The sequence below is a fragment of the Myotis daubentonii genome, chromosome X (genome assembly GCF_963259705.1).
Source record: "Myotis daubentonii chromosome X, mMyoDau2.1, whole genome shotgun sequence".
In the NCBI taxonomy this organism is placed as follows: domain Eukaryota; kingdom Metazoa; phylum Chordata; class Mammalia; order Chiroptera; family Vespertilionidae; genus Myotis; species Myotis daubentonii.
Window position 1 is genome coordinate 555840 of NC_081861.1, and position 14564 is coordinate 570403.

General features: G+C 41.8%; 1 protein-coding gene across 1 annotated transcript; it reads left to right on the top strand.

Annotated features, from left to right (window-relative positions):
- Positions 1-10284: 10284 nt before the first annotated feature.
- Positions 10285-12906, top strand: MPC1L (mitochondrial pyruvate carrier 1 like). The gene has a single exon (XM_059679243.1). It carries the CDS (start codon positions 11478-11480, stop codon positions 11907-11909), a length of 432 nt encoding a protein of 143 aa, XP_059535226.1. The 5' UTR covers positions 10285-11477; the 3' UTR covers positions 11910-12906.
- Positions 12907-14564: the final 1658 nt, after the last annotated feature.

Here is a 14564-nt window from a genome sequence, read left to right on the forward strand (position 1 = left end):
TGCTGCCTCTTTGGAAAGATCATCAAATCATTTCTAAGTAACATTGAGGGTCAGCAGATTTGAGAAAACGGAGTCTATTTGGTTGTGTTTTCTACCACTTACTGCAAGATACCTTCGGCAGCCGCAGTGTTAAGCATCCACAGCGTGGAGGAAATATTTGTTTTCTTTTTGCCTCCCATTAAACTATAAATAATAATGAAGCTGAGAGTCAACTCCACAGGGAAGACAAACTACACTGTTCTAAAATCACTCAAGTATTCTCCACCGCTACCCACTGCCAAGTATATGGGGTGAGGGTTGTTCAGTAGCCTAGCCCCAAATACTGACCCCCATGGGACCCCTAAGGGCCTGTGTTTGGGAAGCAGGAATCTGGAATGCTGCAGTGATTAAAATTCATTTTTCTTCCACAAGTTTCTTCTATAAACAGTGCATAAAAGTTAGATTGTTATGATTAACAATGAAGTAAACCAATGCCTTTGTAATTTAAAACTGATGACTTTTAAGTTCTAGGGGAAGAAAAAAATTAATTACATGACAGCACTAATCCTTATAGGGTAAATGGCATCAGCACCCTTCTATCTGTGTTAGACAGAAAGCAATTAATTAAAATAAATGTTCTGCCAAGATTATTATACCTGTTGCTGATGATTTGCTCTTAAATTAAGTCTCATTTGTTCAGGAACATAAATCACAGGGTGTGAGAGGCAGGAAAGCCAGACTCATGGCTGATACTCCACTGGCATTGAAAGAGAAAAACCCAATCACTTCATATCTAATTGGTAGGCTATTCTGGGTTTATAAGACATCTGAGATTTTATATGTGGTAGATACTGCTTATAGCCTAATTCTATTAGAAATAATACTGAATCGATTTTTATTTTGTTTTGCTATGTCTTTCTAAAAAAGATATATTTTTATTGATTTCAGAGAGGAAGGGAGAGGGAGAGGAAGAAACATCAATGATGAGAGAGAATCATGGATCAGCTGCCTCCCGCATGCCCCACACTGGGGATGGAGCCTGCAACCCAGGCCCGACCAGGAATCAAACTGTGACCTCCGGGTTCATAAGTTGACACTCAACCACCGAGCCACACTGACCAGGCTATACTTAGACCAGCCGTGGGCAAACTACGGCCCGTCTGAAATGAATAAAACTAAAAAAAAAAAAAGACCGTACCCTTTTATGTAATGATATTTACTTTGAATTTATATTAGTTCACACAAACACTCCATCCATGCTTTTGTTCCGGCCCTCCGGTCCAGTTTAAGAACCCATTGTGGCCCTCGAGTCAAAAAGTTTGCCCACCCCTGACTTAGACACTTTAAGACTATGTTTATATCCCATTTTTCATCCTACTTTTACCCATTCATTTTAGCATCCATTAATGATTCTTGCCTGAAATAATTATTACTGTGGTGTTAGCCAAATAATGATTTTCTCAATTATTCCTAATATACGTACTAATTGGAATTCTGTAAAGAGCTTTCCCTTCTCTCCCATTAATTTGCCTATTCTATTTATACTAGAGGCCCGGTGCACGAAATTCTTGTATGGGTAGTGCCCCTAGGCCTGGCTGGTGATCAGGGCTGATTGGGGCCTTCCTTCCCCTTCTTTCCACACCACCCCCTGGTGGTCAGCGCACATTATAGCAAGTGAGTGAACTCCCGGTCTCCCGGTCAAACTCCCAAGGGGACACTTTGCATATTGGATATTTCTTTTAGTCTCTGTGTTATAACCCATTACTGGATTATAATCATTTATTTTGTCACTCAATTGTCCCAGATTTGGCCAATAGGAGCCCCTTTCTTTGGCGCCTGTGTTCTTTTGACATGTCCTCATTATTTTCTGAGCACTTGTTACTAAATATCAAGTAAACCACCTCTATGTGATACCTTTATGTGATGGAGAGAAAGATGGGTGGGACAAGGAAGGAAAGAAAAACATTTAGAACATATAAGCATAACACATGAGAGAATGAGGAAGGAATCGGGGTAGACATTCTTGCCACCTCAAAAGATAACGAGGTCTTGGGTGGTTTTTGTGAGTTTTTTATCTCCTCTATCAATATTCCCTCTACCTTCGGCTACCCTGGAAGAGCCAAGGAGTCTGTGGGCCTGGGGGCCATAGACTGGTGTAGGTCTGGGCTGTTAGCAGTTTGCGATGCGATAAGTGTTGAGAAATTTTTATAGCAATTTGACGTTATGATAGCCAAACACATGATCAACAGACTCATCTCAGTGAATGAGGCACAGACCAGTTTGGATACTGGAAAGTATGGTGAGTCACAAAGAGCAGGCTGTCCTAGTCATGCACCACAAACCATGCGGTAATGGAAGATAGGCTAAGGTTAGTTTGCCAACTGTTACCCACAAGTATATCACATTCAGAATTTATATTTAACTTTTACATCATAAATTGTTAGAGCTGGATGAAGATTTGAAGACATTTTGGGAATAAATCATCGCTTGCTTTTATTTTGGATGAGAATTAAAAATGAATATCCTGAACTTTCTGAATTACTTTAAAATATCTTCTTCCTTTCCTGTCAACAGCTCTGTGAGACTAGTTTCTCTACTATAAATGTTAAGACCAAAGAAAGAAACAGTTCAGCTATATATCATCCCTACATAAGCACTGTCAACAATCCAACCTCAATGAGATAGGCTAACAAGCAACCACACTCATTTGTCACATTAAAAAAAAATTTTTTTAAATATATTTTATTGATTTTTTACAGAGAGGGAGGGAGAGGGATAAAGAGTTAGAAACATCTATGAGAGAGAAACATCGATCAGCTGCCTCCTGCACACTCCCTACTGGGGATGTGCCCGCAACCAAGGTACATGCCCTTGACCAGAATCAAACCTGGGATCCTTAAGACCACAGGCCGACGCTCTATCCACTGAGCCACACTGGTTAGGGCACATTTAAAATTTTTAAATAATCCCCGGCCCGTGTGGCTCAGTCGTTGAGCATTAACCTATGAACCAGGAGGTCATTGTTCGATTCGCAGTCCAGGCACATGCACAGGTTGCAGGCTCGATCCCCAGTGTGGGGCGTGGAAGCAGTCGACCCATGATTCTCTCTCATCATTGATGCTTCTCTTTCTCCCTTACCCTTCCTCTCTGAAATCAATAAAAAAATATAAAAAAACTTAAAAAAACTTAAAAATATTAATATTCATGGGTTTTAAGGTGTGCATATAGGTAGTTAATGTGGGAGAACTGCTTTGACTCGTAACTTTTTATTTAGTTACAACTGTGTAATGATAAAGTTATGAATATACTAGTAAATAGTGATTAATTGCCTATATATATATATATATATATATATATATATTCACTTTCAATGAATGCATAGTTTTTATAAATTTTTCTGATTATATTGATTTAAAATGCAATTTTTCCCTGCCCGGTGTGGCTCAGTTGGTTGGGCTCTGTCCCGTGAACTTAAAGGTTGCTGGTTTGATTCCCAGTCAGAGCACATGCCCAGGTTTCGGGCTTGATCCTCGGTAGGGAGCATGCAGGAGGCAATCGATAAATGTTTTGCTCTCACATTGATGTTTCTCTCTCCCTCCCTCCCTCTCTCTAAAAAAATCAATAAAATATCCTTTTATTTTTTTTAATATATTTTTATTGATTTCAGAGAGGAAGGGAGAGGGAGAGATAGAAACACCAATGATGAGAGAGAATCATGGATCGGCTGCTTCCTGCACGCCCCCCACTGGGGATCGAGCCTGCAACCTAGGCATGTGCCCTGACCAGGAATCAAACCCGGGATCTTTCAGTCTGCAGGCTGACACTTTATCCACTGAACCACACAGCTAGGGCAATAAAAAGTCATTTTAAAAAATGCAATTTTATCTGTTGAATATAAAACAATTAGGCTTGTATTTTTTATCATTACAAATGTCTACAATGGATTTAAAATTAAAAATTTAATGCTGGTCCTTTCCCACAGCACAGACGAAGGGCCCCAGGGGAGCCCCTGCCTGTCTTCACCCCACTCCCACCCCGTGTGGCAAAACCCTGTTTGTTCTTTCAGAGGAAGAAGAAGGTGCTATCCAGCTAGGAACTCTGTCCACAAAATGCCTGGGAGTAGAAAAAAATAATTAATTCAATGCAAAACTACTGTAAGATGAAAACAGAAAAAAATCAGCTAACAAAAATTCTCCCCATAAAAGCCAGCCATGAAAAATCCAAACTAATATACTTAAACACATGTTTTTCAATATAAAAAATCCTAAAATCAGAAATGTAAAAACTAAGAATGGAAAAGGACAGACAGGTAGAAATAAATGCGAGAGAGTTGACTGAACTTGGGAAAGAAATTGAAAAAGTAAAAGACAACCATTTAAAATGAATAAATTTCAAGGAACCCAAAGGAGAATAGATTCAAATGAAAATCTAATAAAGGATACGGCATAAAGATGGAAAACCAGGTAAATAAGAAAAAAGGGTCAGAAAAAAAGTAGTTGAAATGGAAAATATACAAGAAAAAAAAAAAAACAATGGAAGAGAGCTAATTTTTCAAAACTAATCCAAGAAAACTCCATAAATAAGAAAAGTCTACATATTGAAAGGGCCCACCACATACCTGGGAAAACTGACCTGAGTCTATCAACTCTGAGACATATCTAAATACAATTTTATACTTTAGAGACAAAAGAAAGATCTTAACACTAGATTGCCCAAGGAAGTCATTTTGACTGCTTTTTAATTTCAATTAGAAAAACAATTATGTATATAAGGACACAATGTCTTAGAATTTTGTGACTTTTTGTACAATATATAAATGCGTTTATTAATAATTGTAGTTACCTCCCCCTCCTTCATTTCCGGTATATATATATGTGTTATACCTATATTGCCCAAAAGCAGTCATTTTGACTGCTTGGGAAATTTTAAATAATCAAATGACTCTTATTATTGAATTGAGTAATAACAGTTCGGTTCTGTATTGAAATAACAGTTTTCATTTTTTTTCGATTACCATCACATGATAACATACAAGTACATGATAAATTGTCAGTACTTGATAAGTTGCAGGTGCTCAATAAGCTAAACTAGTACTTGTTATTCGAATCTTTATGCAGTGATACTTGTTCTAATAAGTTGTTTATTTTATTTCTTTTGCGCCCTAAATTCATGAAAGAAATGTCGAATAGAAGTGAGTTATTGGAAAAGCTAAGGAACATAAGTGAAGAGTGCTCCGATATTATTCTTTCACAATGCAGTAATTTTGACTGCTTTTGGGCAATATAGGTATATACTAAATTTCAGTCTTTCTAGTGTTAAGGGCTTCCAGGCAAAAGGTCAAATCCATATATATATATTCCTAATATGCTAAGTGTCTGACCGGTCACTATGATGTGCACTGACCACCAGAGGGCAGATGCTCCAATTGGTAGGTTAGGTTAGCTTGCTGCTGGGGTCCAGCAATCAGGACTGGGTGAGATGGGCTGGATATGCCCTGGAGCGCTCCCATAGCCCCTCCCCTGCTGGCTGGCCCCCACTGGCCCCGACTGGAACTGGGAGAGACGGCCCTGACTGGCCCCAATCACCGGCTAGGCTGAGGGACCCCACCCATGCACCAATTCGTGCACCAGGCCTCTAGTTCAATGACGGTGAACCTTTTGAGCTCGGCATATGTCAGCATTTTGAAAAACCCTAACTTCACTCTGGTGCTGTGTCACATATAGAAATTTTTTGATATTTGCAACCATAGTAAAACAAAGACTTATATTTTTGATATTTATTTTATGTATTTAAATACCATTTAACAAAGAAAAAAATCACCCCAAAAAATGAGTTTGCGTGTCACCTCTGACATGCATGTCATAGGTTCGCCATCACTGCTCTAGTTACTGATATAAGAAAAAATTTACCTGGAATCAGACCTCAAGAATAATACACAAAGTATTGCAAGACTGGAACAGCATTTTCAAGAAACCCAAGAAAAGAAAATGCAAGCCAAGAATTTTATATCTAGCCTGGCTGTCATTTAAGAAATCATGTATATAAAAAACACGTTTCAACTTTGAAACTCTTAAAACACACAAAAATAGGCTTGACAAATGAAAAGACAGCTTTTTGAATAGGAAAACAGCAGAATATCAGTCAATGTGTTCCAGAGAATATATGAAATATACATATGTATACACACACACACACACATTTATTTTAAGGAATTGGTTCATGAGGCTGTGGGGGCAGGCCAGCAAGCTGGAACTCAGGCAATATTTCTGTTACAGTCTTGAGGTAGAATTCCTTCTTATAAGAACAGTCATATTGGATTAAGGGCCCACCCTATTCCAGTATGAGCTCATCCTAACTACATAATTACATCTACAACAGCCCTTTTCCCAAATAAGCTCACATTCTGGGTACCAGGGGTTAGAGCAGGGGTGGGTAAACTTTTTGACTCAAGGGCCACAATGGGTTCTTAAACTGGACCAGAGGGCCGGAACAAAAGCATGGATGGAGTGTTTGTGTGAACTAATAGAAATTCAAAGTAAACATCATTACATAAAAGGGTACGGTCTTTTTTTTTTTTTTTTTTTTTTTTAGTTTTATTCATTTCAAACGGGCTGGATCTGGCCCGCGGGCCGTAGTTTGCCCACGGCTGGGTTAGAGCTTCAACATAGCTTTTTGGTAGACAAAATTCAACCCACATCGTAAGAATGTCAGTTCTCCCTAGGTTAATTAACAAATTTAATGTGATCCCAATGAAAATAAAAATGTTTTTATGGCCCTGACCGGTGTGGCTCAGTGGCTAGAGCGTCGGCCTACGGACTGAAGGGTCCCAGGTTCGATTCCGGTCAAGGGCATGTACCTTGGTTGTGGGCACATCCCCAGTAGGAGGTGTGCAGGAGGCAGCTGATCGATGTTTCTCTCTCATCGATGTTTCTAACTCTCTATCTCTCTCCCTTCCTCTCTGTAAAATCAATAAAATATATATTTTTTAAAAAAATGTTTTTATGGAGCTAGACAAGTTGATCCTAAAGTTTATATGTACAAAACTGAAAACTAAGAAAATACTGAAAAAGGAAAGTTACAGAGGTGAACTAGCCCTGTCTGATATTAAAAAGCCTCTCTGATATAAAACAGTATGATACTGACAGATTAAAAGACAGACATACCAATGGAATAGAGTAGAAAGTCCAGAGATATAACGTGGGAGCAACAGGACACCCATTTTGGAAAAGATAAAACTAGATCCACATCTTCCAGCACACACAAGAATAAACTCCAAATGGATGAGAGATCTAAATTTTTTAAAAAAATTTTATTTATTGATTTGAGAGAGAGAGAGAGAGAGAGAGAGAGAGAGAGAGAGAGAGATGGATTTGTTGTTCCATTTATTTATGCATTCATTGGTTGCTTCTTGTATGTGCCCTGACCAGGGACCAAACCCACAACCTTGATGTATTGGGAGGATGCTCTAACCAACTGAGCTACCCGGCCAGGGCGAGATCTAAATTTTAAAGAGAGAAAGAAACCATACAAGTACTAGTATTTTGGATGAGAAGCTATAACCTGAATCTATGAGGACACATCAGGCAAGCTCCAATTGAGGAACACTATATACAATAACTGGCCTATACTCTTAAAAAAATGTTAAAGTCATGAAAAACAAAGGAAAGCTGAGAAACTGTTCCAGGTGAAAGGGGACTCTGAAATAATACTGGACTGGAGCCTGTACTGTAGGGAAAAAATGCTATAAAGGACATTATTGAGATAATTGACAAAACTAAAATATGGACTATCTATATATATAATCTATATATCTATATCTATCTATCTATCTATCTATCTATCTATCTATCTATCTATCTATCTATATAAAAGATAATATGCCAAGTGTCCCCTCGGGAGTTAGACTGGGAGACTGGGAGTTCGATCGCTCGCTATGACGTGCACTGACCACCAGGCATGGCACAGAACGAAGGAAGGCCCCAGCTGGCAGCCGGGAAAGGGAGGCCCCAGCTGGCAGCTGGAAGGCCCCAATCGGCCTTGATCACTGGCCAGGCCTAGGAACCCTACCTGTGCACAAATTTTGTGCACCAGGCCTCTAGTAATTACAAAAAGTATTATATACAATGGTACATCTCTAATAACTGTACTATGGTTACATCAGAGAATATCTCTGTTTTAGGAAAATATGCACTGAAGGATTAAGGAGTAAAGTAGAAAAATGTCTGCAACCTACTCTCAAATGGTTCAGATAAAATAAATAGTAATGTGCCCTGGTCGGTGTGGCTCAGTGGCTGAGTGTCATCCCATGCACCAGGTGGTCCCGGTTCGATTCCCAGTCAGGGCACATGCCTGGGTGTGGACTCAATCCCCAGGGTGGGCTGTGCAGGAAATAGCCAATCAATGTTTCCAGCTCTCTCTTCCTCTCTCTGAAATCAATAAAAACTTTAAAAAAAATAAAAATAAATAGTCATGTGTATCTCTGTGTGTATATACCTTGGAGATATTGCGAATTCAGTTCCAGAGCACTGCAATAAAATGAGTCAGAAAGGAAAGATTGGGAGGGAGCAACAGGTCACTGGGGACTGGGCCCAACCGATCCCTTCCTGCTACCTGATTGCTAGAGAAAATGAGCTACAGCACATTTCACTGACATTCTGGTAGCTACTGGAAGAAACTGGGTAACTATCCAGCCTTCGGCCATTCTATTCACATGAGGGGAAAAACAGTGTAAGAAGGCAGATTAGAATCAGAGCCACAGATGGCTCTAAAATTACTTTCAGCAGTGACTGAAAATAGCAGAGTCAATATATCCGCCTATTGTTTTATTCATCCAGCTTCTCTTGAGACACTATGCTATTTATTCCCTTTGGTAGAATTTAAGAGTAAATATTCCAAAGAAATCAGCATAGGATGTGGCGAAAAAATTCATAAAATACTTAAATCCTAAATGTTCGGTTTTCACAGCCATCATTCAGGAAGTCTTATGCTTTGTAAATGTTGGCCAGCATTCCAGGGCAACTTTAATAAAATACATGTCTGACTTTCACACCACAAGACAGAAAATAATTTAAAAAATAAAATGTTGGCTAGGGAATATAGTCAATAATATTGTAATAACTCCGTACACTGCCAGGGGGTTACTGAAATATTGGAGGGAACACTTTATAAAGTATATGATTGTCTGACTATTATGCTGTATACCTGAAATTAATATAAAATAATATTGAATGTAAAGTAATTGAAAAATAAAAACATAAATTAATTAAAAAATGAAGTAATGCCCTGGCTGCTGTTTCTCAGTGGTTACAGCAGTGATGGCGAACCTTTTGAGCTCGGTGTGTCAGCATTTCGAAAATCCCTAACTTAACTCTGGTGCCGTGTCACATATAGGAATGTTTTGATCTTTGCAACCAGAGTAAAACAAAGACTTATATTTTTGATATTTATTTTATATATTTAAATGCTATTTAACAAAGAAAAATCAACCAAAAAAATGAGTTCGCGTGTCACCTCTGACACGCGTGTCATAGGTTCGCCATCACTGGATTAAAGTGTCAGCCCAGACACCGAAGGATCGAGGGTTCCATTCCCAGTCAAGGACATGTACCTGAGTTGCACTTTTCATCCCTGGCCACTGTCAAGGCTCATGCAGGAAGCAGCCAGTCCGTCTGTCTTTCACATCAACTTTTCTCTCTTCTCCCTTTCCTCCCTCTCTCCCTCCCTCCCTTCCATTCTCTCTAAACACCAATGAAAAAATATCCTCGGGTGAGGATGAAAAAATATTAATAATAGAGTAAAAACCAAATAAATAGTTATCATTAGATTAAGACAGTGGTTCCCAACCTTGGCTGCACATTAGAATCACCTGAGAATCTTTTCAAAATCCTGATTTCTGGGCCTCTTTTTCCAGAAATTCTGTTTCTTTGTTACGGAGGATGAGGCCCAGAAATCAGGATTTTGAAAAGATTCCCAGGTGATTCTAATGTGCAGCCAAGGTTGAGAACCACTGGATTAAGACAAAAGGTACAGACAAGAATCATGAATGGACGCTCAGTGTAGTCGGTAAAATATTAGCTGAGGAAATGAGCATTTACCAAGTCTTGAAGTATCTCCCCACAAATTACTTACTTTTTTTACAATAGATTTTTATTGATTTCAGAGAGGAAGGGAGAGGGAGAGAAACATCAATGATGAGATGCATGCTCCCCACTGGGGATCGAACCTGCCACCTGGGCATGTGTCCTGACTGGCAATCGAACTGTGACCTCCAGCCCTGAACCTAACCCCTAACCCCTAGCCCCTAGCCCCTAGCCCCTAGCCCTAGACCTATTCTAGATTAAGGAAGATTAAAAGATTAATTTAATAACTAAATGTGAATCTTGCTTAGATCCTAGATCTCCCCCCTCTCCAATAAGAAAAAAACAACAGCCATAGCCTGGCAGGTGTGGCTCAGTGGCTGAGTATCAACCTATGAACCAGGTCAGGGTTTGATTCCCGGTCAGGGCACAGGCCCGGGTTATGGGCTGGATCCCCAGTGTGGGGTGTGTAGGAGGCAGCCAATCCGTGATTCTCTCTCATCATTGATGTTTCTCTCTCTCTTTCCCTTCCTCTCCGAAATCAATAAAATCATTAAAAATAAATAAAATTTAAAAACAGCCATAAAACTGTGAGAGTTCAATATGCACTGCACAGTGAAGTACTATACTAAATGTTAAGCGTCGGACGAGATTATTGTATTGTGGTTAAGTTAGGAGAATGTCCTTGTTAGGAGCCGGCTCTGGGATACTTCGGGGTGACCTGTAACTATGTCTGCAAGCAGCACTCCGGCAAATTGTGTACGGACTACAATGTTTACCTGGTTGAAGAATTTCGTATCAGCTTCCAGTCAACGCTCTCCACAAACTGAACGAGCCAAGTTTCGTCTGTATGGCTGAGGCGACACGGGCAGCCACATGTCACCTTCCTGGGGCTAATGGAGCCTTGAGAGTTTTAAGCGGCCACAGCTCGGTGCGGGCCAGCGACGGGCCCTGGTTCCACCTTTGCTCGAGGGGCACCCACGCGCCTTCTGCACACCTCCGTGGTCACGTGAAGGCCGGCACCACAAGGCCCCGGCCGCGCTCAGGCTCCCACAGGCAACACACAGCAGCAGCACGTGCTGTTCGACGTGCTTTACGGCAGTCGCATTACGGAGGGCGAAGCTGCGTCCCTGCCCGGCACTGCACGCCTGTACAGGGGCACGTGCTGTCTGCCTTGCTTTACGGCAGTCGCTGGAGGCGCGAAAGCGAGCACACACACAACAGCGGCACGTGCTGTCTGCCTTGCTTTACGGCAGTCGCTGGAGGCGCGAAGGCGAGGCCACGATCCCGCCCCCAGAGGTGCGCACTTGACAGCGGCCTGCTGTGTGTTGCACTTTACGGCAGCTCCATGCCCACGTGATTGTGAGCTGGCTGGGCATCCGTTGGCGTCGGTGCTCCCACTGCTCCGTGACGCCGGCGGCGATGGCGGCGGCGCTGTGGCGGAAGGCGTTGGACTACGTGAAGAACAAGGAGTTCCGTGACTATGTGACCAGCACGCACTTTTGGGGTCCCCTGGCCAACTGGGGCCTGCCGCTGGCCGCCTTTCGGGACATGAAGGACTCCCCGGAGATCATCAGCGGCCGCATGACCGTGGCGCTCATCTTCTACTCACTGGCCTTCATGCGCTTCGCCCACCGCGTGCAGCCCCGCAACCGGCTGCTCATGGCGTGTCATGGCGCCAACGTGATGGCGCAGAGTGTGCAGGGCAGCCGCCTGCTCATCCACCGCTATGGCAGCAGCCGCAGCCTTCAGACAGCTGCTGACACCGACGCCGACACCCCCACCGACGCCTGTACCAACACCCGCGCCGAGGCTGCTGCCACCGAGTGCTGCATTTATATCGCCTTCGATTAGGTGGTCGCCAGCCCCAACCTGCAGGCCCCGGGATGAGGTTCGTGATGGCTGACATGACCCTGTTGAATCTTCGCAGCTTGCAAGGACTGGACTATTCTTCCTACAGATGAAGGAAAAGTTCGGTTTTGATTGTAAAACAGTGCAAATCTCATTGAAACCTGCAGTTTGGTTAATAAAAAAAATAGAAAGTTGCACAACTGACACCAAGTGTCGCCTCTTTCTTGATCTGGACATGAAATATTTTGTAGATTGGTTGTTTTCATGGGACCTGCAACTTGAGGGTTAGTTTTGTATGGGGAAGAAAAATTGAATTAAAGGTATTTCAAATTATGTATCTAACTGCTTCTTTCTTTTTAAAAAACATTTTTATGGATGTCAGAGAGGAAGGGAGAGGGAGAGAGAGAAACATCCATGATGAGAGAGAACCATGGATCGGCTGCCTCCTGCACGCCCCTCACTGGGGATGGAGCCCACCACCCGGGCCTGTGCCCCAACCGGGAATCAAACCCTTCAGTCCACAGACCTTTGCTCTATCCACTGAGCCAAACCAGCTAAGCTAGCTCATTGCTTCTTTTATTTTCTTAAATTTCTGTTTTTGTTACTTGTTTTGGGTGTCCAGGGGCCAAATAAGGATGCTTAGCACACATGGCTTTTTAAAAACTTGGTAGAGCCACAAATCTCTTCACACCAAATAAGTCTGAGGCTATTTCTACTGATGGAAATACTTGGAAGTGAGTTTAAATGAACTCAGTGAAATACAGTTTAGACCTTTAAGGAGTACTTACTAAGAGAATCTACAATCTCTTGGTGACAGAGCAATTCTAGAATCTTCCATGGAAAGGATAAACAACTCTGAGGTCAATTGTTATCAACCCTAGAGTCTAGATACCTAAACTAGAAAATAAAAATGGCAAAATCCCAATCATTCCCTCCTCTCCTCATGCCTAAAAATAGGGCAAATGCAGTTTGTAAAACTGGTTAACCTATCACCCTGGGTTGAACACTAGCTCTGCTGGGGGTGAGGGTCTGTGGTCAACAGTGTTAGCCCAGATTATACCTCTAGTGAGACCCTCGAGGTTATGAAAAAGGACCAACTAGAAATTAAGCATACACTGACTGAAATATAGAATATTATACAGAGTTCCAACAGCAGAATAGAGGATCGCAAGAATCAAGTCAAACATTTGAAATACGAAGAAGCAAAAAACACCCAACCGGAAAAGCAAAATGAAAAAAGAATCCAAAAATATGAAGATAGTGTAAGGAGCCTCTGGGACAACTTCAAGCGCACCAACATCCGAATTATAGGGGTGCCAGAAGAAGAGAGAGAGCAAGATATTGAAAACCTATTTGGAGAAATAATGACAGAAAACTTCCCCTACCTGGTCAAAGAAATAGACTTACAGGTCCAGGAAGCGAAGAGAACCCCAAACAAAAGGAATCCAAAGAGGACCACACCAAGACACATCATAATTAAAATGCCAAGAGCAAAAGACAAAGAGAGAATCTTAAAAGCAGCAAGAGAAAGAAACCCAGTTACCTACAAGGGAGTACCCATACGACTGTCAGCTGATTTCTCAACAGAAACCATGCAGGCCAGAAGGGAGTGGCAAGAAATATTCAAAGTGATGAATGCCAAGAACCTACAACCAAGATTACTTTATCCAGCAAAGCTATCATTCAGAACTGAAGGTCAGATAAAGAGCTTCACAGACAAGAAAAAGCTAAAGGAGTTCATCACCACCAAACCAGTATTATATGAAATGCTGAAAGGTATCCTTTAAGAAGAGGAAGAAGAAGAAAAAGGTAAAGATACAAATTATGAACAACAAATACACATCTATCAACAAGTGAATCTAAAAATCAAGTGAATAAATAATCTGATGAACAGAGTAAACTGGTGAATATAATAGAATCAGGGGCATAGAAAGGGAGTGGACTGACTATTCTCGGGGGAAGGGGTGTAGGGGGGTGCGGGAAGAGACTGAACAAAAATCTTACACCTACGGATGAGGACATGAGGGGAGTGTAAGGGCAGAGGGTGGGGTGGGAACCGGGCGGAGGGGAGCTATGAGGGGGGGCAAAGAGGAACAACTGTAATAATCTGAACAATAAAGATTTAATTTTAAAAAAATAAATAATAAAAAATTAGTTATTATCTCACAATTTCTGAGAGGAATGGGAAGGGCTTAGCTGGGTGCTTGCACTGGCTCAGGGTCTTTTAGCTGTCCAGCAGGACTGCAGTCTCTGGAGACTTGCCTGGGGCTAGAGAACCCCACTTTCAAACTCACAATTTGCAGGAGGCTTCAGTTCCGTGCCCGGTGGGCCACGGGGCTGCTTCCCACATGCTTCCCCCACAGCAGGTGTTCCAAGAGAGAGGAAGCCCGAGGAGGAAGCTCTGGTTTCTCCAAGCTTAATCTGGGAAGTGATGTTCCATCACCTCACCTGGGTTCCCTTGGCCACATGGTCCACCGTGCGAGGATGATACAAGGGTGGGAATACCAGGAGGTGGCCATCATTGGGGGCCATCCTAGGCTGGCTCCCCCACACGCGACTCTGACATAAAAATGCCCATGCAGTAATAAAAAGCTGTTCTTCCAGTTCTGAAACGAATCATAACCTTGTATCAAGATTTTTATTAAAACTTTGAAGGAT

Coding starts and splice junctions, on each gene's coding strand:
- MPC1L (XM_059679243.1), top strand. CDS start 11,478: ATGGCGGCGGCGCTGTGGCGGAAGGCGTTGGACTACGTGAAGAACAAG.